Source organism: Onychostruthus taczanowskii, unplaced genomic scaffold (genome assembly GCF_017590055.1).
Source record: "Onychostruthus taczanowskii isolate IOZ18803 unplaced genomic scaffold, ASM1759005v1 scaffold110, whole genome shotgun sequence".
Classification (NCBI taxonomy): Eukaryota; Metazoa; Chordata; class Aves; order Passeriformes; family Passeridae; genus Onychostruthus; species Onychostruthus taczanowskii.
Genome location: NW_024497630.1, coordinates 268,145 through 293,360, shown reverse-complemented (window position 1 = coordinate 293,360; position 25,216 = coordinate 268,145). Strand labels below are relative to the sequence as shown.

Genomic DNA, 25,216 nt, shown 5'->3' with positions numbered 1-25,216 from the left:
GAAGAGTTGTCAGCACTATCTTGGAGCTAGTTAGCACCTTGAACTTCACAAGACATTGTCAATATTCTGCTCCATATCCCTTCAAACAGATGAAATGATTCTCACTTAAAAACTGTTGGGGGGAGGAATTTTTAAACAAATGTTTAAAGACTCAAAAATCTTTCTGGAAAAGCAGCAAGTAAGAGCACTGTGACACAAGGAATACGGAAGGAAGTGGTTACTCAAACTCCAGCACCAGTCACACAATACTGAAGCAATCTTGTCCAAGAATCAAATTAAATCCTCTGCCCAAGGTCAAAAATTCATGACAAGGCAGATGGAGAAGCTCAAGTCTCTCTCCAAGCGAGTGAGTCACGCCCCAGCAGCAGAGATTTGGGATGCAGGAACACACTTCCCATCCCTGGAAATCATCAACCCATTTCCAGAGCCTGATTTCCCCCAAAACTCAAATTCAAGGCTGCTTGTGCCAGCTGAACAGACAGATAGTGCTGTTCTGAGGATTGCAGAGGTCCTTACAAAGCCCAGTCTGTACAAGAGGGAACCAGGAACCTCTCAAGCCCCAAAGGAGCAGGCTCCAAGAGCAGGGCACACAGGGAAGGAGCACAGCTCCCGTGGCACAGTGATCCCCTGAGGGTCAGCCTGGGATGCTGAGAACCAAGACCAACACTTCTGCTCCCTGGCCGTGTGGTGGGACATCTCAGGGTGCTGTGACTCATTATGAGACCCAAAATGACTGAATGGAGACCAAGCCAAAGAGGATTCAGTCCCCACAACTCAATTACTAATGTGTGAGCTGGGGAGAGGAGGTGGGATTGTCCATCCTCCTGCTTTTTCTGGTGGGTTGTACCTATTTGTTACTGCTGACAACTCCCTGGAGGTACCTGGATGCCAGTTTGTCCTGACCCTGGCCTTAAAGGAATATGAGGATGGACAAAAATCATCTGGCTAGAGCTGCTCTCAAGGCTTAAAACCTTGTTCTGTCACATGAAAAGAAATAAACTTTTTCACTCAACAACTCTTCCATAAGATCACACTTCCTCTTCATAACAGGGAGAATCCATGTATTCCCTCCAAGGCATCTATTTCCTGATTTCAGCTCAGAATTAGAACTACTACACCATCACATACCAGCAACAGACAAGGGACAAGGAAATAACTTCAATTTTATTTAATCTACATTTAGAACATATCTGTTGTAATAACCTCTTTCAAAACACATCTGAGCTGCCAAATGCAAAAGGGCTTTAATATATTCCTTGTCACACTGCTTTGGTGGGTAAGGCACTCCCAAAACTCAGGAATCAAATGTGTGAGGTGAACAGGAGAGGCAAATACACAGCTGAGCCTTTTTATACATCCTCTACAGTCATTTCTGGCTTGAAAAGCAGTGAAAGGAAAGCAAATTGCTCCAATTTTCATCCATCCTTTGGAAGAATTCATGCTGACAGTCAGACACCCAGAGATTTTCCTTTAAGGTATTTTACCTCACTCAGGTTTTTCCAGAAACAACCCTGATCTAAAATTATCTTTTGATACTTGAAGCCAGAATACCAAAAGCCAATAAAAATTATAAAATGCATCCTCACCACAGGTACTGACCCACCCACCAGGCCCTTCCCCAGTCCTGACTGAACAAGGCAGGATCTGTCACACAAACCTGTGGATGAGGTTGGTCAGGGGCTCAATCAGTTTCTTTCCCAGTCTTGGTTCTAATGGAGTAAGAGCACCAAACTATTCAAAGAGAAGAAAAGTGAGTTAATAGCTGCTTTTCAACATTATGTAAATTACAGCTCACTGTATTTAAACCAAGCTATATTAACATATTTTTCTCTTTGGTTACATTCACAAACATTAAAAGATAGTCCTGGTTTCTTTTTATTCAGATTGAATGGTAACTATGCCTCCCAGCAAGAAATCCATTTTCACACCCAAGGTAATTTAATGAGAACCCTAATCCTGTAAACAAAAAGCAGAATACTTGCCAGTTTTATAATTTTAATGAGAACCCAATTATTGGTTGACGACGTCATCAACTTGAAGAAAAGCGGAGCAAGGGAAAGGTAATTTTTGGGATTGCGTCGAGCCAGCTCACAAATAACATTTACTGCAGCAGACTGCACACCTGGGCAAAACAAGTGGGAGAAGCACAAATCTCATCAATGCCTTCATTATAATTGAAGTTTCTGGTGCAGAACCCCCACAGCAAAAGCAGCTGAAGCTTCAGACCTGTGTGTCCAATGGTTTGGCGTCATTCCCAACCCTGAGGCAGTAAATACAGGGATGCAAAAGCAAACTGAGAAAGGGTTTTATTTAATTCTGGCTATTTTCTAATATAGCAGCACGCCAGGTATCTGCTTGGGGTCCAGCATGAGAAAGAACAGCACACTGCCACATCCCTGCTCTGGACTGTGGAGAGCTGGTTGTGGGACACAGACAACACAATCAATCACCCACCAGAAAGTTTCCAATCACTCTTGACTTCTGAGATGTATTACTCAAAAATGTTTAAATACAAAACAAAAATAACAATTCCTTAAGCAGTCTGACTGGACACGTTCACTCCCTTCTCACTGCTCAGCCTCTGACATGGGTTGTTGTCAGTTTGGAATGTTTTAGTCTAGACAGGCTGGGTCTGATAGCAGAGAGCAATCCTTCACTCCACAAAGCTTAACAGGCAATTTCTTCCTCTCTCTGCAGGTGAGGGATTTTTCTTTCCTTAATAACATTGTCCCTGGAAGATGAATATTCCATGCCCGCAATAAATCAGGAAATGCAATTAAATTTCTCCCTGTAATTGCAGATACAAGTCAAGTGGAGATCAGAGACACACCACACACAGAATTGCTAAAACAAGTGTTTTGGTGCAGTGAGGGAACACCAGCACCTCCTAAAGACTGAGCAAAGTTGTGAATATGATACTCAGCAATTGCACATTTCCTGTGCTGCTGCTGACCTGCACTGACACAGTCCTGAGGGGCTCAAAGAGGAGTTTGGAATCAAATAAATAAAAAATACACTGAGGAATGTTAAATAATTTTAAGTGTGTCCATGGCAAGTCAACAGCTGCAGCTTGCTAAAAAAGCACAAGTAGTAACAAAACCAGAACCCCAAACCCTGAAATCAACTGAAATATTTTCAATAGCAAAGTTCAGTAAGCAACAAATCAGGAAACTTTAAGCTGCTTTGTCCATTAAGATTTAACTCACTGATACATTTTCAGTAGCTTTGGGTTTGAAGAAATGGACATTTTAAAGAGTGTATTTTTAATATGGCAACACCTGTCAAAACTCTCCTATGCTCATCTACCCTGAAACAGGTGAGTCAGTGCCCAAAAGATGATTACAGCATTTTTCATGCACACTTTTCCCCACAAGCTCTACAAGCACAAGGACCTCCATGTGTGAGGGTAGAAGGAATTCACTCAAATCCACTCACCGGGATCTGGATCTTCAAGTTTCTCTTTAAGGCGAGGAAATGCAGGACGGAGGGACTCTGGGTACTTCAAAAAAACTTTGTACATGATTAACACTGCCTTCTTCCTGATGTAAGGCTTTGTGTGAGACATCTGTGAATAAACAACTGCAGTCAGGTTCTGAGCACATCTGTGTTTCCAGAGCTCCTGCGCTCACACTGCTGTCACCAAAGCTCTTCCTGGGAGACTCAACTGCTGTTTGAAAACTCAGCTTTGAGGCAAAAGCAAAATACTGTTGTTTATCACCAAAACTAATGAATGTATTTCAAAGTGATCCTCTTGATCTAACTAAGGTCTGTAAAAGCTTCCCAGAACCCCCACATGAATGAAGCAGCAGGTTTCACATGTATCAGTTCTAAATTTAAGATATTTACCAGATTTGAATAACATAACATTCTGTAATTATAGAGTAAAGTTATTTCAACCTTATCAACTCACCAATGTCATGATGTCATTTGCCAAGTCCCTGGCAAGATCTGGAGTAACAAAACAGGACAAGCCAGTCAGTGCAACTCCAGTATCATACTGGTTAGGGCTACTCAGATCCTGAAAAAAGAGAAACACGCTCAAAAATTTAAGATCACACAGAATGTCAAGAAACAACTTCCTCAGACTGATTTTATTCAATCAACATAAATGAAGCAGAGCTTCTGCTTCATGGGAATATTTATATATCAACTACTAACACCTGCTAAACTACAGCCAGCCTGGGGTTTAATACTGGGCACAAAGAACCATAATTAAACAAGAGATGGATGACTGCAACATTAAAGTAATCAGAGAGATCATACCTTGGTGGTGTTTTGGGAATAGAAATAGTTTTTAAACACTCATTACAGGACCACAAACATATTTGAAGCCCTAAAAACCTGGTATTAAACACTAACCCTGCTAAGTCCAATTCCAAGTGTCATCAATTTCACTGGGAACAAGCACTCTTGGTGAGTGGTGTTCCACCTTAATCTAGCAGAGAAATAAGATTATTCTTCTCCCGAGCTGCTGGCAGCACCACAACTACCAGTCCACAAAGACAGGACACAAGTTATGTGTGTGGAACACGTTCATTGGCCAAGTTCCCTTGGATCTACTTGTAGTCAGTATCCTACCCAGCCCTCCAGAGTCTTTCAGGTCTTTCTAAGCTTAAGTCACTCACCCATAGTAAAATTAATTTATGTGTTCAAGTGTGTGTTCAAGTAGAAACTATAAACTGTGTATCAGGAAACACAAACTGAAGAAGCTGCATAGAGCATTCCCACATGGACTGCTGAATTAAGAGTCCAGATTCACATGGATACTGAAGCTGCTTCAAGAGAGCTAAACACAGTCAGGCCTTTGGGGTTCTGTGCCATTTACATCTCATTTAAAAACCTGCTGCAGGTGGTGGGAAATTAGAGTCTACTTTAAGAATAATGCAATCTACTTCTTAAAGGAGCAAAAAACTGCAATTCATCCTGGCTCTAATGTATTTTGAGAACTGATAAATCCTTCAAATCTCAAGGTGTTGGATCAATTAAACATGAAAAGGCATAAACAGAGATTTTTATCTTTTACATAAAAACTTGGGTACTAAGTGGAAGTAGCCAGTAAGTGATTGAAATTCAGTAAAATAAAGAGTCCATAATAAAGACAATAGATATTCACATGAGCCCAGAATAGTTCAAAAGATAATGGGAAAAGCACTAGTTCTTTAGGGAAGATACAGGATAACATCCCACTGCTCTTTTCAAGCAAGGAAAACACATTTCAGTTTCTCAGATGGTAAAAATGTAGGCACATCTTGTACTTGATCAGTCAAGTTTTAAAGCAGTGATACTTAAAAAAATGAAAATTAAAAGCTTTAAAAAAATATCTGTAGCTTCAAGAATGGGAAAACTATGCTGCACAGCAGTAACTCTAAGTCATCTAGCTCTATGAAAATGAATACACACGTGGGTACATGAACACAGAATAAAACTTTCCATATACTCTTCACCATTTTTACACCCAATTCTACCAGAGAAGTCAAAGTCTGATGTGGAATTACAGACAAAAAGATCCCTCACAAGTAGAAGTGTTGTGGAGCCATGTCACTCCTGAGCCACTGCTCATTTTACTTCAGGAATGGGGACAGTTTTCCTGCCTGCTACATTCTTACAAGCACTGCCTAGAGACCAGCAAAGTTATTTCTGTCACCATTCTCTGTGCTGAACAAACACAGAGCTGGTATGAGACAGCACAGGGAGAGATGTGCACAGCTCCTGAGTGTTTCATTAATCCCTCTGCTTGTGGAATGACAGGAGACTGCAAATCAAGACTTCTACTTAAACACTTCTGTATTCCTCATGGAGAAATATTCAGTACAGATGTGAAAGTACAAGTAGGGAGAGAGTGCAAGAAGAAATGAAGAACTGAACATTTACCTTTCGGATCTGATTAGTTGTCAGCATAATGACATCAGTCCCTTCATGAAAGCACTGGGAGGCAGCCAGGTAACCAATGCGCTGGGAAAAGGCAAGGAGGAAAACAAGGTTTGTTTTTTAAGTCAATTTAGACAATGTTAAGTGGAAGACAGCTGGTGGTTTTATAAGCAATATTAAAAAGATGAATGAGTAGGTTTGTATAACAGAAGAAGAATGAGAGGGGTCCCCTAGAAAAGGGGGTTTATATCAAAAAAGAGTAAGTTCAGACAAGTAATGGTCTACTGATAATTTATCTGTCTTAGGGGTAATAAAACCACCTTCACCTTCTCTAATTATGTTACAACACAGTTCAGTGACCAAGAAGCTGCAGAAATAAGGTAGGATTATCTACTACAATTATTTTGTCTGTGTTGACTCCTGAGTTTCAGGTATAAAGCCCCATTTGGAAATCATTCCTTAGGAAGCAACATTCCACCTGTCTGGTGAAAAAGGACTGCAATAGAACATAAAATACATCTTTCAAGAAAAATTAAAAAGCTATTACAAAATAAAAAATGCCTGGTACTAAGAATCTCAGGTGGTCTTCACATAAAAATACCCTGGCTTTTCACAGAAGGTATCTGACAGCTTGACCAGGACAGCTGCATTTACAGAGAACTCACCTTGAATGTAAACTTGGAAGCACTCATAACTTCAATAATGTTGAAAGCAGCCCAACTGATGTCATAGCCCAGCATCTGTAACTGTTAGCAGAGAAGCCAAGATAAACTTGTCAAGTAAGAGACTCAAGAAAATAGGTCAAGACATGTCCCAAAATTGAAGATGCAACAGGAGTCTGAAAATGATACTGTAAGGCATCAGAGGTTTATGAGCAATGTACTACTCACCACTCACAGTAAGTGAAAGACAACGTAAGTTTTAAACAGTTTGCATTTGTTCCAGGCTGCCCAGAGCAGCTGTGGCTGCCCCTGGATCCCTGGAAGTGCCCAAGGTCAGGCTGGATGGGGCTTGGTGCAGCCTGGGACAGTGGAACGTGCCCCTGCCCATGGCAGGAGGATGAGCTTTAAGGTCTCTTCAAATTCAAATCATTCTGTGATTCTATGATATGCAGTTATATAAGCACTGGTGTGAAGGGTTTTCTTCCTGATTTTTTTTTAATAAAAACCATAATAATAAGAGCCACAAAAAGAATTCTTTACCAAAATTTCTGTATCCTTCTTGTCAACAAAGGACTGAGCAAAGAGAAACAAACCCAGTTTCAAGTGCTCATGTCAGTATGCCATAAGAACCAATCCAGTTGAAAACAATTTCTTTTAACTTGTTTGCTTTAAATGAGACTCACTTCCTGACCCATCACAATTAAATCCAGTGGTACCAAACTGAGCAGGAACGTGCAGTGCAGCCTCTGACGTCAGAGCTGGGGGAGCGTTGTCCCCACAGCCTGCACTTGGAGCAGTCGAGGCAGAGCAGGCACCCAGACCCAAGGCTGGCTCCAAATCAGCTGAAAAGAACAAAATGCAGCTGCAATTCCACGGGATCCCAGCAAGGCACTTACATAGGTCAGTTTGCAGACTGCGTTTGCCTTCACTGCGATGTTGTCCTGCTTCAGCTCCTGCTTGATCTCATCGATGCACTGCGAGATGTATTTTGCCTGAGGAAAACAAACAAAAATTTGAGCTCCTCCACCAGTTTCTGAAGTTTCCAGCATGTTGGTGGGGAGAAGCAGCAGAACTCCATTTGCAAGCACCAATCTCACACACACACTATTTAGTAAGTACTTAATTCTGACAAAATTACTTATTAAAAAGAGCCACCACAATTTCCTTATAAAACCAAAAGTAGGAGATGTTTCTTTGGTGGTTGTCCCTTCTGCCTCTCCCTCACAATTACACCACTCACTCCAAAGCTCTAGATTCAAAAATCTGAAGACTGAGTAGGCAGAGGTCTGAACAAAAACAGAGTTCACCATTGCTGGAAAACTCACTGCCCCCGGAGGGACGTCAGAGAACACCCGCTCATTACGTGACAAGAAGAAACTGTCAAGCACTGCTAACAGCCCACAAATGAAAGGTGACTGATGAGAACACCCCATTTTTGGACATGCTGCCAATGATGACACTGTGGGTGTGCACCCACAACACAGGGACACAACACGAGGCTTGGATGGGACACAGGTGCTTCCTGGATCCCCCAGCCATGGAAACCTCCATGGAAAGTCATGAACCCCTTCTCTGGTTCTCAGCTTCCAGGAGCCCTTTTGCCATTTACACATTTTGATAAATAACAGTTATTTCTATGAATCTCTCAGCAATTCAAAGAGCCAAATGTCACAATGTTTACATTTAAATATTGGTGCTTCACATCTTTCCAAGCAATCACATCTGTGCTTGTGGGAAGGATGTGGCAAACATGTGATTTAAAATTATCTGTACAGATTTTACTTTATAAGCAGAACTTGCTCAGCCAAAGATTCTTCCAGTTCACAATTAAGTACTGAAGGCATCTGCTACAGGAATCATGAAAATCTAAATGCAAATAAATAATCTCTCTTTTCAAAGCCATTCATGCACCAGGGTATTTCACATTCCTAACTGCCAGAGGAACCAGGTCAGAACCAGATTACCTAATCCCTGCCTGAATACCACCACCTTCCTCCAAAATTATATTTTCAGCATAGAAGCACCTAGTGGCCTGACTTTAATCAACATTTTTCCCCTTTACACTAATTTTTGTGCATTGATACAACCATTTTTTAGTCTTTTACAAATATCCTGGAGTGACACTATTCACGTCACAAAAGCTTGCTGCTAGAACCAGCAGGTGCAGAATGGATGGAAATCAGCCCTGGGGTGAAGGACTTGGGGTGTTGGTGGGTGAGAGGCTCAGCCTGCCCCGGCCATGGGCACTGACCCAGAAACCCCCCCTGTGCTGGGCTGAGCCCCCAGCGTGGGCAGCAGGGCAGGGGGGGATTCTGCCCCTCTGCCCCTGTGCTCAGGTGAGAGCCCAGCTGCAGAGCTGCCCCAGCCCTGGGGAACAGCAGCAGGAGGACGTGGAGCTGCTGGAGCCAGGCCAGAGGAGGCCACGGAGATGCTGCCAGGGCTGGAGCCCCTCTGCTCTGGAGCCAGGCTGGCAGAGCTGGGGGTGTTTAGAAGACACATGAATGAACTTGAGGGAATTTAGGCTATTCCTAAATGCCTGTGTTTGGGATAGACATACTATCCTTACAGTGGGAATTCTCCTGTTAAAGAAGGGCACTGTAAACACCAAACAACCCTTTCCTGTAAGCAGATCCCTTCTGTTCTCCTTGGATACAGGTGAGTGGATCACAACTGCCAAAACTGGAGATGCCATCACCCCCAAACACTTAACAACACAGTGACCAGGTGACTTTACCCAAGAGCAGCTCTGGGATTGTAAACCCTTCACCTGAGAGCTATTCAGGTCCTGACAACTCACATGGGAAGTTCAAACTCTTGAGTATAAACCAAAAAATAATTTCTGAGGGTAGAAAATACTTCATTAAAAATTCTGAAAGAATGACTTACACAACATGCAACTGATCCACAAATATATTGTACTTGGCCTTGAATATTTTATGCTCACAGAAGAGCACACTGGAACAGTGTCACAGAATCCTTCACGTGTGTATCTTGTTGCCACATCCTGGGCAGCGAGGCCAGTGATGGTTCTCAGGGCAGAAGGACACTGACACACAGGTTCTCAGTCTTTACATCCATAACCAAAAGCCTCACTTATTTCCCACTGCATCTATCCCCACACTATTCAAACATTAGCTTCATCTTCCTGGCAACCTCTTCAGAGCTGAGCACAAACCACTGTATGAGCAGGAGAGGTGGAAAAAATAAGAGTACAGAGAAGTTCAGTAGTGCCCAGCCTGGCACAGCTGAACACAGGCTCCAGAGCCACCAGCCCCAGCATCCCACAGGAAAATCCCTGCCTACCAGTTAGTCCAGCTTCTGGAAAAGCAAATTACAGAACTCAGAATCAGATCTGCAACTGAAAAAAGGGATTAGAGAGAGCAGAAAGAAGTCCTTCTGAAACAGCTGTACTTCAAATCCCAAAACACTCCAAGGAACGGTAGGCACTATATATAGAAAGCTTTACAGGATCAGCAGGTATTAACTTTTTGTTAATCCTGTGGAGCGGCACTGCCATGAATGAGCAATATGAGGAAAACTGATCTATTCAGCCTCCCTCCTAAATCTGAAAGTCAAGCACCACGCCCAGCTGGATCTACTGCCACATCTCACACCCACAGAACCGGGAGGGAACCCGGAGGTGGGAGCAGATCCTTAGAGAGGCTGTGGCTGTGCAACCCTGACCTGGGCACAGCGACCTGCACCAAAGCCCTTCCCACTGACCCACACCCACAGCCCCCACTGCAGCCCACAGCTGCTCAGTGGGGTCACACCACACAGCAAAAGGGACAACAACCACTTGATGCAATGAAAAAAAATTCTAGTCACTCAGCAAGGCCTAAATATTTGGAAGAAAAAAACCCCTTAACATTTACATACTGACACAGCAAAAAAAATATGGGTATCTTGCCCAGCACCGATTATGTCTTTGCATAAATCCTTCTACTATAGGAATTTCCTAGTGTGGTAATTAAAACCAAATATTTCCCAGGATAGAAGTAGCTCTGTTTTTCCTTAAATGCTTTTCCTTTACGCTTTTGAGGTCCCATGAATCACAGCATCACTGAGGTTGGAAAAGCCTTCTAGGACCAACAAGTTCAACAGCTGTTAATCCAGCACTGCCATGCTCATCACTAGGACATGCCCCAAATGCCACATCCACACATATTTTTTTAACACTTCCAGGGACAGTGACTTCACTACTGCCCCTGGGCAGCCCCTTCCAATGCCTGACCATCCCTTCCATGGAGCAATTTTTCCTAATACCCAATCTAAACCTCACCTGGTACAGCTTGAAGCAGTTTCCTCCTGTCCTGTCCCTTTGTTGCCTCGGAGCCCAACCCCCCCTGGCTGTCCCCTCCTATCAGGAGTTGTGCAGAGCCACAAGGTTCCCCCTGAGCCTCCTCTTCTCCAGGCTGAGACCCCCAGCTCTCTCAGCTGCTCCTCATCACACTTGTGCTCCAGTCCCTGTTCTGGACACACTCCAGCCCTCCACTGTCCTTCTTACCAGGATGGGCCCAAACCTGACCCCAGGATTCAAGACAGTGCCCAGGGTTCATTTATGCTCCCAGTATTCATTACAATATCAATATATTTCTTAGCTATTAATTCCTTACTAATTCTGTGACAGTACAATTTGCAGTTCTGTGTTGATGGCTCACATCCTGGCCAGTTGACTGAGGAGCATTTCTAAGCCCCAACATTTACAGACCTGTGGATGTGCCCAGCCAGATGGCTCTGAGGGAGCCAGGCAATGCTCAGGCAGCCCCATGAGGCACAGGAACCCACCCAGGAGGAAGGGTGGGAGCAGGGGCAGAGCTGCCTGCCAGCAGCAGAGCTGAAGGCTCTGAGAGCAGCAGGCAAGGAGCTGAGGCTCTCTTTTATTCCTGCTAGGCTGCCAAATGGGAAAGGAGCCTTCCCTGCTTCGGTGGAAAGGGTCCTTAATGAAGTGCTATAGCAACCACTCTGGTAATTGTTTCTCTCCCAAGGAGCGTTACAGGAACACGCCCGGAGCAGCCCAGCTGAAACCCAAGTGCAGCCTGCAGATGTGCGCAGAGAACACCCAACAGAGCTGTGAGAACAGCACAGTCACAACTGCATTTCTCTAAGTATGCCACCAACGAGAGGATGGAATATTTTATACCCATTAACAAAATACACAAGCTGTTTTTTAAAACAAGCCCAAATTCCTCAAGAATTCCAAGATCTCACCTAGAAAATATGTGCATTTAAATGATTGTGAGTGGCTAAAATAAGAAAGAAGGAATCATGAATCAAAGACACAGTCTCCTTGAAATGGAAGAAGGAAGGGGAGAGTGGGTCATGGTAAGAAGCCAAAAATGCCATTTTATAGGATTTTTCATTTTCCAGCCATGTTTTTTGACTTAACTTTGAAAAACACTAAAGCTTTATTCCAAGCCAAGACAGAACTTGGGGTTTGCTGACAATTTCAAAGATGCTCACAAAAGACTTATCTTTCTCAAGCAAGCAGTATGTGAAGTTAAAATCTGTACAACAATTACATTCCTAAGAAATGTGATTCTCCATGCTGTACTTTCTGTCATTACTTGACAGGAACACACCAATAATTGGGATGGAGATCACTGCAGAACCTTTACATTAAATTCAATCACGCAAACTACTAATTTCCAGTACTCTTTAAGAAGCTGTATTTTCATCTCAGCCATAAACCACCTTCTAAACTCAAGAGAAGGCAAACTCACATTCCCACCACTTCAGATTGCAGTCCAGCAAACCAAATGCACTTGATTTGAGATTCAACCTGTCACTGCAACATCCAAGTGCTTCCATCCACATGAAAAAGCAAAATGTCAGTGAACATTAGTTGTTATTTCTCTTGCACTTCCAGGGTTAAATACAGTGTTTTAAGGAAAGAATTATTAACGGTGAATGCCACAAGAAGCAAGACATTTTCTGATATGTCTGAACTACACCATGGTAAAACAAATGTTTGGAATACTTAGAACATAAAAATAAATAAGCACAAAATATAACATTTATTCTGTTTTAAGCACTATAGGATTTATCAATTTTTGGTAGGACTTTGAGATGAACTCCATGAGATCAGCCGAGCACAAGCACATGATGGTCTCACATGAGAGGAAGATGCCCACTGCTGAAACTTCCTAACACGACCACGATGCTCAGCACCAAAGGCACTCACACCCCAAAACACCTTGCGGAGGAGAAGGAACTTCCAGACCTGTTCATGCTTCAGGCAGCAGATCCCATTCACAGCACAGATCAGCTGCCTCGGAAAGAAGGCTGGGAAGAAATATTTATCACTTGCCAGGATTCTCTCAAACCCCCAAAGGCAGCACTTGGTATCAAAGAGCACTGAACCAGTCAGAGAACACGTCTGGCTTTTGCAGTACCTGTACCACGTTGTACTGAATGAATCAACTGAAGTAACAGACAAGGGCATTAAAAAGCAAAATGTGCTGCTTCCTACTGACTTGGACTCAGCAGTAGAGATCAACCTATTAATTTCCATTAAAATACCGTATTAACTACCGCAGAAAAAGCTATTTGAGATAAATAACAGGATCTTTTGTTAAAGCTACTCCACGGCTGGATAGAAAGAATTCCAAGGCATGTGCTCTCACACATGCTCCTCACAAGTAACTTCACGAAAACCGTGGCAAAGCAGCTGAGAGCAGAAGAGAGGATCAGCACTGAGTGGGAAGCTGCACAATGTTCATCTTGATGGGTTTACACAGCCTGAGTCCAGCAGCACACAGGGCACTCAGCTGCAACAAAGGGCTCAGGAAACTGAAAGGCATTTTCAGAAAGCCAAGCTTATCTTTCATTCAGCTGTTGATAAACAGCATTGCTGTACATGTTTTAACATGCCTTAGTTTTGTCCTTGGTACCCAGCTTTCCAGGGATTTACTGGCTCATCCTGAGGAAGGCTTAAGATCCCAGCCCAATGTTCTGAGTGACAACACCAGAGGCACGAGGTTCTGCTGGTTCATTTGCAGCAGACTTTTATATTATTTATTAGAAACATGATGCATTACCCACTGCCCCCTTGTCTGGTACAAGCACAGTGAGGTCACAAGACTCCTTGGCCAAGCAACACAAAGGAAGGAATGCAAAAAGTAGGTTTACAGTTTTTCCTTTTGTTAATGTTTGCTGAAGTTACACACTTACCAACTGAAGTCTGGAATGATGCATGCACACATCCATCCTAAAGTGACTCATAAGCCAATTAAAACCTTTGAACCTTATTCTAAAAAAGAGAAATGCTATCTATGCAAGTACTGTGCACCAATTTCAGGGCAGATATCCAACCCCAGACCAACCACTACAGCCCCTTAAGGCATGGCAGAAAAACACACAGGATCTTCTGAACAGGTTTGTAACACAAAGATTGGGCTGCAGGAAAGGAACAGGTGTAGAGTTGCAGCTGCTTGTCCAAAGTGACTCCAGGCATCTGCAGCACCCCTCCAAGCACTGGGGTGTTCTGGCAGTCTCCCATGGACAGCCCCTCTTTGGTGGTTTACTCAAAGACAATTCAGGATTTTACATGAGCCAACCTTGCCCTCCCAGGTGGGCAAGGCCAAGATCACTGCTGGCACCTAAGGAATGAGGAAAGTGGCAATCAGCAAGCCCCAAACACCGGTAAATCAGTAAGAGGCAGCAGCAGCAAGGGTCTAGAGATGTCCCTTAATTATCTCCAGTCTGATCAGTCACTTAATATAAGCACATCTCCAGTCTGATCACAGTATTTGTTAATTTAATTGCACAGCAATTAAACAATCCTCAGGGATTTGTGCTGTCTAAGCCATATCCGAGCAGACAACTTTTAAGCCTGGAGAGATGTGTCAGATAAAAGTGCTCATCCTTGCAAATACAAGATGTACCCAAAGTTTTATTTTTACATTACTATGTAAAAAGCTATGCAAGTGTTTTTACAGTAGATTTTTCAACTTGCTTGTTCCAGACATCTCTGTGCAGTTTCAGGCTCTGATAAAGGCAGGCTTCATCAAAGCACGTGCTTTGTTGGATGCATAGGAAGCAGTCACTTCCTCCAGGGAAACTAAAGTAGCTATTGTTGCTGAGACTCAGATGACTGAAGTAGTTCAGGGAGAAACCAAAAAAAGATGCTTAATGACGTATTAATACCAAATACAAATGTAACACTGAAAGGACTACAAAGCTCTAACACTGATTCATGCACAGCTGTGAATACTGTGCAGTTATGGAAAGGTAAGGAGGACAATGAAAAAGACTGTTCATGGCCATTCCTGACTTCTTAAATTCAGCACAAATATTTGTGTAATTAAAGTAAGTTTGGTCACCTCCTCCCTGCTGTACAATCACACCACTCACACTAAACAAACATCCACTCTCAAGGCTGAAGCTGATTAACACAGTGATCCATTTGGAGTAATATATTTTATACAGCTCTGCCACAGACTGAGCCAACCAGAAGTTTCAACATTCCCACACTGACACCTCCCTCCATTTATACAGCTTCCAACACAGGGATTTCTCAGCAGAAGTTGTCAGGTTTGAACACCTCAGTCATCATGGAAATAACAACAAAAAAACCCCAGCTAATACAAAAACCAGCACTCAACTATGAGGTTTACAAACTGACTGTGCTTGGCAGTGACTGAGGGGGGGCTGGCAGGACCCAAACATTTCTAATACCCACTTACATTCAGGATTCAACAGGGCTCACTTATTTCAGTTACTTTCAACATTTGCTTCTTATTTAAAAAAATCCACTCAATCATCTTTCTGAGCTACTAAAACTACTACCACCAATGTTATTTTCTGCAACTTTTACCCTATTCAGATATTCTTATGCCTCCTGACACCTGGATTTTAGCAGACTACCCCTTAGATAACAAAGCATTTCAATTTCTCAGTGTGAATGATCAGCAGTTTTTAATAACCCAATGAACACAAATGCTTCCTTGTAATTGGTCCCATGACTTGGTTCTTTCTGGTGCCTGTCATGTAACACTGCCCTTCATAGGGCACCAGGAGCAGGATGTACTCCCAAGAACTCTCCCAAGTGAAAAACCTAAAGGTGCTGTCTGTACACAAATGCCATCACTAACTCACACTGTGGAGGAAGAGGTTTTCAGTCACTTTCAATGACACTGATGGAAAGAAACCACAAAAAAATCCCATTTTCTGCACTTAGCACCTGGACAAAGATCTGCCACAAAAAGCACCAAATAAACAGCTCTTTGCAGTTGATCACAGTGCAGAAATGTAATCTGTATCCATATTTTACTTTGATTTCTCTGGCTGCTTTTCCCCTGGCCTCACCAAAAGAACAGTGGATGGTCACTCCATTTCTTAGGTACCAGACAGCTCTTCCTATCCCCTGGACACAATATTTACTTCCAAATGTGCCAGCACAGATCTGCCTGGAGCATTTCAAACCCTCAGCAGAGGCAGCTATAAAACGATCAGGACTGGGAACAAAGCTATTATCCCCACTTATGCCACAGTCAATTAAGTAATATTTAATACAGGGGAAAGCAAGAAGCTAATGAAAGGCAGCACTAATGCAAAGCCTCAGCTGCTCCTGCCTGTAATCACAGGAGAACAAGCCCGCATCTTGGCTCATGTGCCACGCTCCAGGCCCTTTGTGGCCGTGACACAGCAGGTAACACAGGACAGGTCACACTGGGCCTTGCAGGCCAGTCCCAGACTGGTTTCTCACCAAGTGCTGTGAGGTCCTTATCCAACCCTTTGTGTATTGTTTCTGCTTCTGTCTTTTGCAGTGATTCACACGCGGGAAGAATTAACAATAGCAACTCTAGATCCACTTGGAAGTGGGTGGAATAATGAGCTGCCTTCAAAGATACCAACACGTATATGACACACAGTAACTGATCGAGCAGCAGTGCCTGAAAGAGCTGTCTGTCACCAATGAACTGCACTGCCCAGCAGTCGGTCTGTTCTGTCAGGCACCAACAAGCTGCTCAGCATTCCTCAAAATTCCCTGATTATGTTCCATCCCATATCCTTTGCCATCAAATACTAATACTGCACCAGTGGTTGAGGCCAGGCCATCATAAGGAGGCCTTCAGCCTCACTGAGGGCAGGCTGAGCCCAGAAGAGTTTTGTGATATGAAAAGATTCCTCAAAACTCTCCACATGGTTTCACCTGAAAATGTGTCAGAAGAAGCTGGAAATCAGCATGGAACACAGCAGCCCTTTATTTAGGGGGAAAAATCTTTTTTAACACTACAAATACCCTGTCCTCAGGTAACACTCAGTAAGTGGCAAGAAGCCACTGGCAGGTTGGAAAGCCCGAGCTGACAGTAAACCACACATTGCACAGCATGACACACAACACTCCTCCCATTTAGCATTATATTAGTAACTGAAGTTAAGTTTTTTCCCAGCCAGCAGCACTGATTGCTCCTTTCACTCTTCTGAAACAGTTTAGGGTGCAAACCAGCAATGAAATACTTATCACCCAACACCAAAGACAGGAAAATGTGAATTTTTCAATATGATTTTTCCTGCAAGTATCAATTACCAAAAACACAAAGGCACACACAGCAGAGTCTCTGAGAAAAGAGGGGGACAATCTTCTCACATTATAAGTGAGGTGCAAAGATATTTAGTACAGGACTTTTTAAAATCCCTTCTCTCTCCTTAAGTGTTCTGCAGTAAATCAAAGACACCTGAAACAGACAGCTACTGCCTGAAGGAGCCTAAGCATACTCATTAATACCTGTTTCTGTTACTTAATCATTTCAGTTTTCTAAAGGAACATCTCACATCAGCATCTGACAGGAGCTTCCTTGTTGGGGAAAAATAAACTTTTACCTGTGAATGAAAAACACTGTGCAAGGGCCAAACAGCATCAGAGAAATATCCTGTCCCTTACTGCACATTTAGGAGAACAGATATAATTTATCAGTTTGGACTATCTTGGCAAAAATCCAGTGTATTTTAACAGCCTGTGGTACAAGGCCTTCCTCTCCTGAGCATGCTGTGGAGCAGATCCCGAGGCAGTAGGCACAAAGTAGAAGTTACTCCACAGTATATAAAATCATCTAATAACTGCTGAAAAACACCACTTCCATTAGCAAAAGCATCCCTTTTCCAAATGAAAGGGAGAGAATGAGGTATTGGAAGTGAAAAGTCAGGAAAACGCAGTAGGATCAAGTCTGGCTTTGAGCTGGTGCTGGGAAACACCACAGGAACGAAAGCATCTGTTGGAAAGTAAACACAAGGTGTCAGAGCTGGGAGGGAGCGAATGCTGCTCTGCCACCTCACTCCTTGCACACAGCACTTCCCTGCAGAAGGACCGGGCAGCTCCAGCTCCCCAGAACACCGGAAACGGGCACTGAGCCTGCACAGGGCAGTGCCTCTGTTACCACCTCCTCTCTCCCGCCTCGCATCCTTGGGGGAGTCCATCCCTTCAGTTTTTAAACGCAAAATAAACGGGTCACACAACGAAATGCCTCTGACAGGGAATTAACACACTGCAGAGGCTGTGAGCTTGAGGGCCAGGCAGCCTCCAGCACTCTCAGCTCCTCTAAGGAGCTGAGGAGCACACAAATATCATCAATGAAGAGATGTGGCCTGCTCTGACTTCAGGACACACCTTGAGGTGTGAGATTTAGGGTCACAGCAACATAGGAAGAACACAAACCCACCAAGCAAGAAGACAGTGGGGCTGTCAAAGAACTGCACTGAGAAACCCACTGTGAACTGGGGTGTCAAGCACTCCTACGGCCTCGATGGGCTGTGAAATACCAGACATGCTCATGTGATACCTGTGTAAGAAGTAAAAAGGAATAAAACTTTCCATCTCAGATCTACCAAGAGAGACTGCCCAGAGAGATGAGGGAATAAGTGATGGCAGATTTTTCCATGTGATTAAATTCCAAAACACAAAACCCAAGACATGTAAATAAACTAACCTACTGCAAAAAGTACAAGTAAATCAGAAGTCAAAACAACAATCTTGCCTTCATTTCTCTTCATATCATTGCTATTTAACAACCACAGTAGCTACTTTCCAGAGACAACTCTTCCTGGAGAAACTCCTGTTGAGCCAAGACCAATAGCCAATATCCTCCCCACTAAAGCACACTGTTTGTTTTAAACAAATTTGTTTTTCTGAACAGGATAGAGTGCCTGTCTTAGGCCTAGACACTTATCTTGAGACACACAAATGTTGGTTGAACTACAGCACTGGAGCAACATTCAACAGATACAATGAACAATGGAAACACTGTAGGGAAAAGAGGAAGAATTTCTGCAGCTAGTTCCTCTAAAACAGCATTCTGATTTTGTAACATCACCTGAAAATTAGCCAATGTCCCTGGCCACTGCCTGGAAAGCACTGAATCCACACCCAACAGTTCAACAGCAGGTTTACAGCTCTCTCCAGCTGAGCCAGGAAAAGGCACAGTCCTTTCCTGGATTTACAGCCACTCTCTGGAATTAAGATAAATGCTTGAAGGATTCCCAAACACACAGGTTTTACCAGTGCAATGTCTTAATCAGCTGAACGCATCCTGGTATGGGCTTTAATTTTTGTGTGCTCATGAGGCTATAAAAAGGAATTATGCCTATAGTTATCTATCTCAAAATCTCACCTTTTGTACTCCAAACTGAAGAGTTTAAACTCCCATCATGGTGCAGCCCAACTGTTCTGAGACAACAGATTGCTCTGACCTCACTGAATCCCAGAGTGTGCACATACCCCAGTAACAGCTTCCTACAAGTACACAGAGCCCTACAAAATTGTCCAAGGAATGTTTTTCCCTAACTCCAAAGGGCACCAAAGCCAATGCATTTTAACCATTTCTTCTCACAGACTGAACACAAGCTCGGTGTGGCTCGCAATTCTCTTTATGAAGCTGTTTGTCACAAAATTATTTTAGAAAAACCATTCAATTCTTCTCAAAGAACTGGTGCCACAAAGGCCTGGACCTTCACCAGGAGGATCCTCAGGGCTTTGACAGCTGATGAAACACTCTCTGTCCTATGCACAAAGGAATAAAGCAGATTTACTAAAAGCAGCACAACACATTGGAGGAGCACCATAAGAATACTGCTCACCAGGTCCTGCTCTGGCAGAACACACTAGGCTCATAAATTCCATACAAATTTGCTGTTGCCACTTCATGGTGTTTCCCACATTTTTCAGGGCACTGCAAGCAGCCCTGCCTTCCTCTGCCAACAAACCAATACCACAAATTTAACATATACTGAAATAAATTCAATCATCCTGGTGGGTCACTTCCAACTCAGCATATTCTGTTAAAAACAGAAATTTTCCAGGTATTCTCACTACCAAACAAACCCTTGTCATGCGCACAAGCAGCTTCACAGAGATTTTAGAAGTTGTATTTTTTGTTTCAGTTCAATAGCAGCAGCAAGTAAGAACAGTTTTCCGAGTAAAGTTCTTCATCTAGTTACATGTTTACAACTTTTCAGCTTTTGATAGCTGATACTGGCTCCACAGCCACCCCCCACCACACCAGCAAAGCCCAGCTGTTAGACCAACATTAAGAAAGCTTCTCAGGCTTCAGGAGTTACTTGAAGATGAACATAAATGACATTGGGGCCCGTTACTTCTCAATTACCATGTGACACTTCACTGTGGAGTCTCACATAACACGTTCTTGATGACTAATTATTTCACCTATACTAATTTCCTGATCACGTGCTTCTCACACAAGAGTGGATAACAGGCCAACACGGAGAACTGATTGCTGCCTAGAAAAGCTCTGAGAGAAGGACGTTTCAGTCAGGAGATCCTAAACATGAATGGTCTGAAAGCTGAATTAGGAGCTTACTTCTCCTGCATAACAGCTTCAGGGTGAAGAATACATAGCTGAGTACAGCACGTGACTGTAGGGCTGGAGAGGAAGGAATTCCTCTACATTATTCCTCCATAATAATCATGTATACATTTGCGTGTGCATATACATTTCCGTATGTGTATCACAGATCTCAACACCACAACACACTGAATGCAAAGGTGAGCACCAAGCATGACCCTCCCTTATGAGCTCTCCTGCTCTCACCCAGCCTGTCCCTCCTGCCCCACACCCCAGCGTCACCTTCCTCGTTCTGACTCCCGCTTCCCCCTTCCCAAGCCAACATTCCCTTCCCAGACACGGCCCCAGCGGCCAGCGGTGACATCCCCGGGCCGGAGCGCGGGGAAGGGTCCCCTCACCTCATCCTCCTTGTGATTGCGGATGCCGCGCACCAGGTCCTGCAGGTTCTTGTCAAACATACGGTCGATGCTGCCCTTCACCATCTTCAGCGCCATGGCGGCGGCGGCGGCGGGGCCTGCGCCGGGCTGAGGGGCCGGGCCCGGCCGAGGGGGCCGCCGCGGTGCTGCTGCCGCTCGAGCCGGGTGAGAGCAGCGGTGCCGGGGCGCTCACATGCCGAGGGGAGCGGGAGGGCACGGGCGGAGCTGCCCTGGCGGACGGGCGGGCACAGGCGACCCCGGCCGCGGGCACTGCTCCAGGCGGCGCTGAGGCTCCGGCACCGACAAAATGGCGGCCGGTCAGCTGAGGGCTCGACCACGCCCCCGTCATGGCCACGCCCCGACCGACCGACCACGCCCCCGGGCCAACGCCGTCCGCCGGGCTGCTCTCCAGCCCCGCCCACTCCGTCCGGGCCGCGCCTCCGTCTGGCCACGCCCCCGGAACGGTCCTGGCTCCCCCGCCCGCCTCGCCGCTCTCCAGCCACGCCCAGTCACATTGGTCACGCCTCCAACTGTCTGGACACGCCCTCTTACCACGCCCCTGCCCTGTCTGCCCGCCTCTTTGCTCTCCAGACACGCCCCTTCCCTCTCTGACCACGCCTCTTACCCATCTCACTGCCGCTCTCCAGCCCCGCCTACTCCGCCCAGACCACGCCCCTCGAGGTGTCTGACCGCGCCCCGAGCCCGCCCCGCCCCACCCCTTCAGCAAAGCCCCGCCCACTATTCGTGCCGGCCCCGCCCACTCTTCCCAAGCCACGCTCACTCGCCCCCTCGGGAGGATTCAGGCCCGGGAGGGGAGTCCTGCTGCTCTCATCCCTTGGGATGGAAACAACAAACCTGCACACGCAGGACAGAAAACCCCAGCCCTGGAAGCGCTTGGAGCAAATACTGAGTATTTAATGAGCTGCTAGACCTGAACTAGGGGCCAAGAGGCCGGTGGGATCCCGGGCTGTGTTAGGAGAAGCATCGGTGGTAGGACATGGCAGCTGCTTCTGCCCCTTCCCCAACCCTGCTGGGGCTCAGCTGGAGTGCTGTGTCCAGCTCTGGGCTCCTCGGGATCAGCGAGACGTGGAGTGGGCCCGTGGGGGCTGTGGACATGATGAAGGGACTGGAGCACTTCTCGTACGAGGAACGCTGGGGGCTGGGGCTGCTCAGCCTCCAGAGCAGAGCGAGGTGAGAGGGGCCCTGAGCCCTGTGTGCCTGCAGGGCGGCTCAGAGCAGGGCCCAGCCTCTGCCCCGTGGGGCCCAGCATCGGCACCAGAGCAACGGGCAGCAGCCGATGCCCAGGAGCTTCCACCTGGACGTGAGGCAGAACTTTGCTGTGCAGGTGACCAAGCACTGCTGCCCAGGGAAAGTGTGGGGTCTCCCTCACTGGGGACATTCCAGAACCGTCTGGACACAATGCTGTGCCCTGTGCTCCGGGATGGCCCTGCCGGAGCAGGAAGGTGGGAGCTGATGGCCCGGTGTGGTCACTCAAACTTGAACTATTCTGGGGTTCATCCCCCCCGCCCCGCGACAGCCGCGTCGCTGCTGCCACTGCTGTCACTGTCCCAGCGCTGGCCACGCCCCCGCCGGGGCCACGCCCCCTATTGGCCACACCCCCCGCTGGGCGCTCCCGCGGGTCCCACGTGGCGCAGCCGCGTCGCTGCTGCCACTGCTGTCACTGTCCCAGCGCTGACCACGCCCCTCCGGGGCCACGCCCCCTCTTGGCCACACCCCCCGCTGGGCACTCCCGCGGGTCCCACGTGGCAGCGCGGGCGGGACAGGGATCCTTCCGTGGGAATGGGGGTCCCCCGTGGGCATGGGGCTCCCTCCGTGAGGCTGGGGCTCCTTCATGGGGATTGGGGTCCTCCCGTGGGGACGGGATCCCTCCGTGGGGACGGGGAGCCGTCACTGGGGATGGGGGTCCCTCCATGGGGATGGGGGTCCCATCGGGGACCTGCGGGTTCTTTCTGAGGCTGAGAGTTCCTGCATGGGCCCGGGGGTCTCTCCTGGGGCTGGGGAACTCTCCGTAAGGATGGAGACACCTCCATGGGTCTGCAGGTCCGTTCTGGGGCTGACAGCTCCCCCGTGGGTTCAAGGGTACCTTCATGGGGATGGGGATCCCACCGTGGGGCTGCAGGTCCCTCCACGGGATGGGGATCCCACAGAGTGGGGCTGGCAGAGCTGCACCTCTCCCCTCTGCCCGTGGGTGTCAGCAGTGGCTGCACAGTCAATAGAGCCAAATTTTGGGCCATGTCTGTATTGGGGATGCAGCTCCACAGGCTGCCGCACCTGAGCACCCACTAAACACCATCACCCACTGCCCCAGGTGACCAGTGTCGGTGTGGGAGGGCTGTGACAGGTGACAGGTGATAACCAGGTGAACATGGAACTTTGTGAGTGTCCTCACACACGTGGGCACAGAGTGGGCAGTGGTTTGGTGTCCCTGTGACCACAGCTTGTCCTCTATCCACGTGCCCCTGAACGAGCCCCTACCCGTGGGTGCTATGTCCCCACTGCAGGTGGGTGGTGACAGGAAACAGCAGAGGGAAAACAAAATGTACAGGAGCTGCTTTCCCACCCCATCTTCATCCCCAGAGCAGGATTCCAGCATCAGGGAAAGGAGGAAACTAAAGAGAAAGGAGCTTGCAAACAAAAAGGAGACATGACCTTGCCAAGATCCACCTGGGATTCTGAGCCGCTGCACAACAGGGGAAGGAAAAGGATTTCTCTTGCTCCCAGTGTTTTTCCCTTTGTTCTCTTCCTTCAGCCTGGGCTTTGCAGCCTGTTTGTGTTGGCCCCAGGGCAGAGAGAGGAGCCCAGCTCGGGGGTTTTGTTGGTTTTGTTCAGAAATAGCTGCACACATCAGCCCCTAGGCAGGAGGTTTCCCTTTTTAAGGGAAAAAGTCAAAGGGAAGAGTTGTGTTTGCTGGAGTCCTCATGGTATGGAGAACATCCAGCTACCAGGATGAGGCTGTGGCTGGGAAGGGCTGGCTGTGCCCACCTGTGCTGTCACTGTCCCCACACTGTCCCCCTGCCTCTGACTGAGCTGCTCTCCGAGGGGATCCCCAAAAACCTTGTGAAAATCCCTTGTTTTAACCCAGCCCTCCGCAGCGGAGCTCAGCCACTGTCACACCGTCACTTTGTCACACTATCACATTGTCACACCCTCACACCGCCAGGCAGGGAAGCCCAGGCTGGGAGATGCAGCACCCCGAGGTGTGGGGAACACCTCCTACAGATGGATTTGGACTCAAGACTTGATCCATCCCGACTGAATTTCCAAGGATTTCTCCTCCTGAGGCAGCCTGACTTAGTTCAGCCTTAAAAATTGAATTTGGGACACAATTGACTTTTTCACTCTTCTTCCTGCAAATACTGAAGGGTTTGGAATCCCCTTATGATCACCTTTAATTAAGAGCATTGCTTTAAACCTAATTGCTACCATCGGTGATACCTAAATCTTAAAATTCCTAGCTTTCGTCCTTGCTGGCTTTTGCAGCTCAGATATTTTTTATTTTTTTTTAAAATAAATTACGCCACCTCCTGTTTTTCCTGTTGCACTTACACGGGCAGCATTCCCAGGAAAGTAACTTTCCCTCTCCAGCCACTGACAGAGTATCCCTATGGAATGCTGTGCCTTGGGAGAGCTCTGTGAGGAGCTGCTGAGTCCCAGTGTCAGTGGGAAAACACAATCCCGGCCATCACATCCCGATGGATCTGAGTCTGAGCTGCTTTTTTTGGTTTGCCCCCGTGGCAGTGCTTCCAAGAGCTTTCTCCCCATTCCTGGCACTCAAAGCACTCTGTGGGTTTCACATCCCAACGATGTTTAAAGTGGTTGTACTTGGTTATGTTAATTGTGATTTTTATGTAAATCACAAGGAAAGACACATGAAATTGAAGGAAAGAAACATGAAATTGGGGCTGTTCAGCCTCCAAGGGTCCAGCCAGTGTTCCCATGAGAGGATATCCATTTTGGAGTGTTGTTTTGGGGTGTCCCATGCCTGGGTACCCATATTGGGGTGCCTGTGTCGGAGTGTCCTTGCCAGGATGCCCTTTTTGGGGTGTCCTTTATGGGACACTCAGGATGGGGTGACTGAGCCAGGGTGCCCTGTCCCCAGGTGACAACACTGGGGTGCCTGTTTTGGGGTGCCCATATTGAGGTTCCCCATGTTGCAGTCCCCAGGCTGAGGTGTCTGTGACATGATGCCCGTTTTGGGATGCCAATTTTGGGGTGCTTACATTGGGGTGCCCCATGCCTGGGTGCCCATATTGGCACACCTGTGCTGGCATGTCTTTGCTGGGAAGCCCATGTCAGAATTCCCTTTTTTGGGGTGTCCCATGTAGGGTTGTCCTTGATGCTCAGCATGGGATGACTGTGCCAGGGTGTTCTGCCCCTGGTGACAATAGTGGAGTGCCCAAACTGGGCCCATATTGCAGTCCCCATGCCAAGGTGTCCGTGACAAGAT

At 46.4% G+C, this 25,216-nt stretch overlaps 1 protein-coding gene across 3 annotated transcripts in view; it reads right to left on the bottom strand.

The window, feature by feature from the left end:
• AP3D1 (adaptor related protein complex 3 subunit delta 1) overlaps positions 1-21,211 on the bottom strand; it is a 42,712-nt gene extending 21,501 nt beyond the window's left edge. For 2 of the 3 annotated variants that reach the window (XR_005954038.1, XM_041423457.1), the window contains exons 1-8: positions 20,731-21,207; positions 7,427-7,522; positions 6,534-6,614; positions 5,872-5,952; positions 3,911-4,018; positions 3,436-3,565; positions 1,983-2,122; positions 1,658-1,731 (exon numbers count right to left, since the gene is read on the bottom strand). Coding sequence is in view for 1 of the 3 variants with exons in the window: in XM_041423457.1 (XP_041279391.1) it covers positions 1,658-1,731; positions 1,983-2,122; positions 3,436-3,565; positions 3,911-4,018; positions 5,872-5,952; positions 6,534-6,614; positions 7,427-7,522; positions 20,731-20,826 (806 nt within the window). In the remaining 2 variants the exon portion in view is untranslated. Of the gene's footprint in view, positions 1-1,657; positions 1,732-1,982; positions 2,123-3,435; positions 3,566-3,910; positions 4,019-5,871; positions 5,953-6,533; positions 6,615-7,426; positions 7,523-20,730 lie in introns of all 3 variants that reach the window. The other variant, XR_005954040.1, reaches the window with a different exon arrangement.
• Between the last annotated feature and the right edge of the window lie 4,005 nt (positions 21,212-25,216).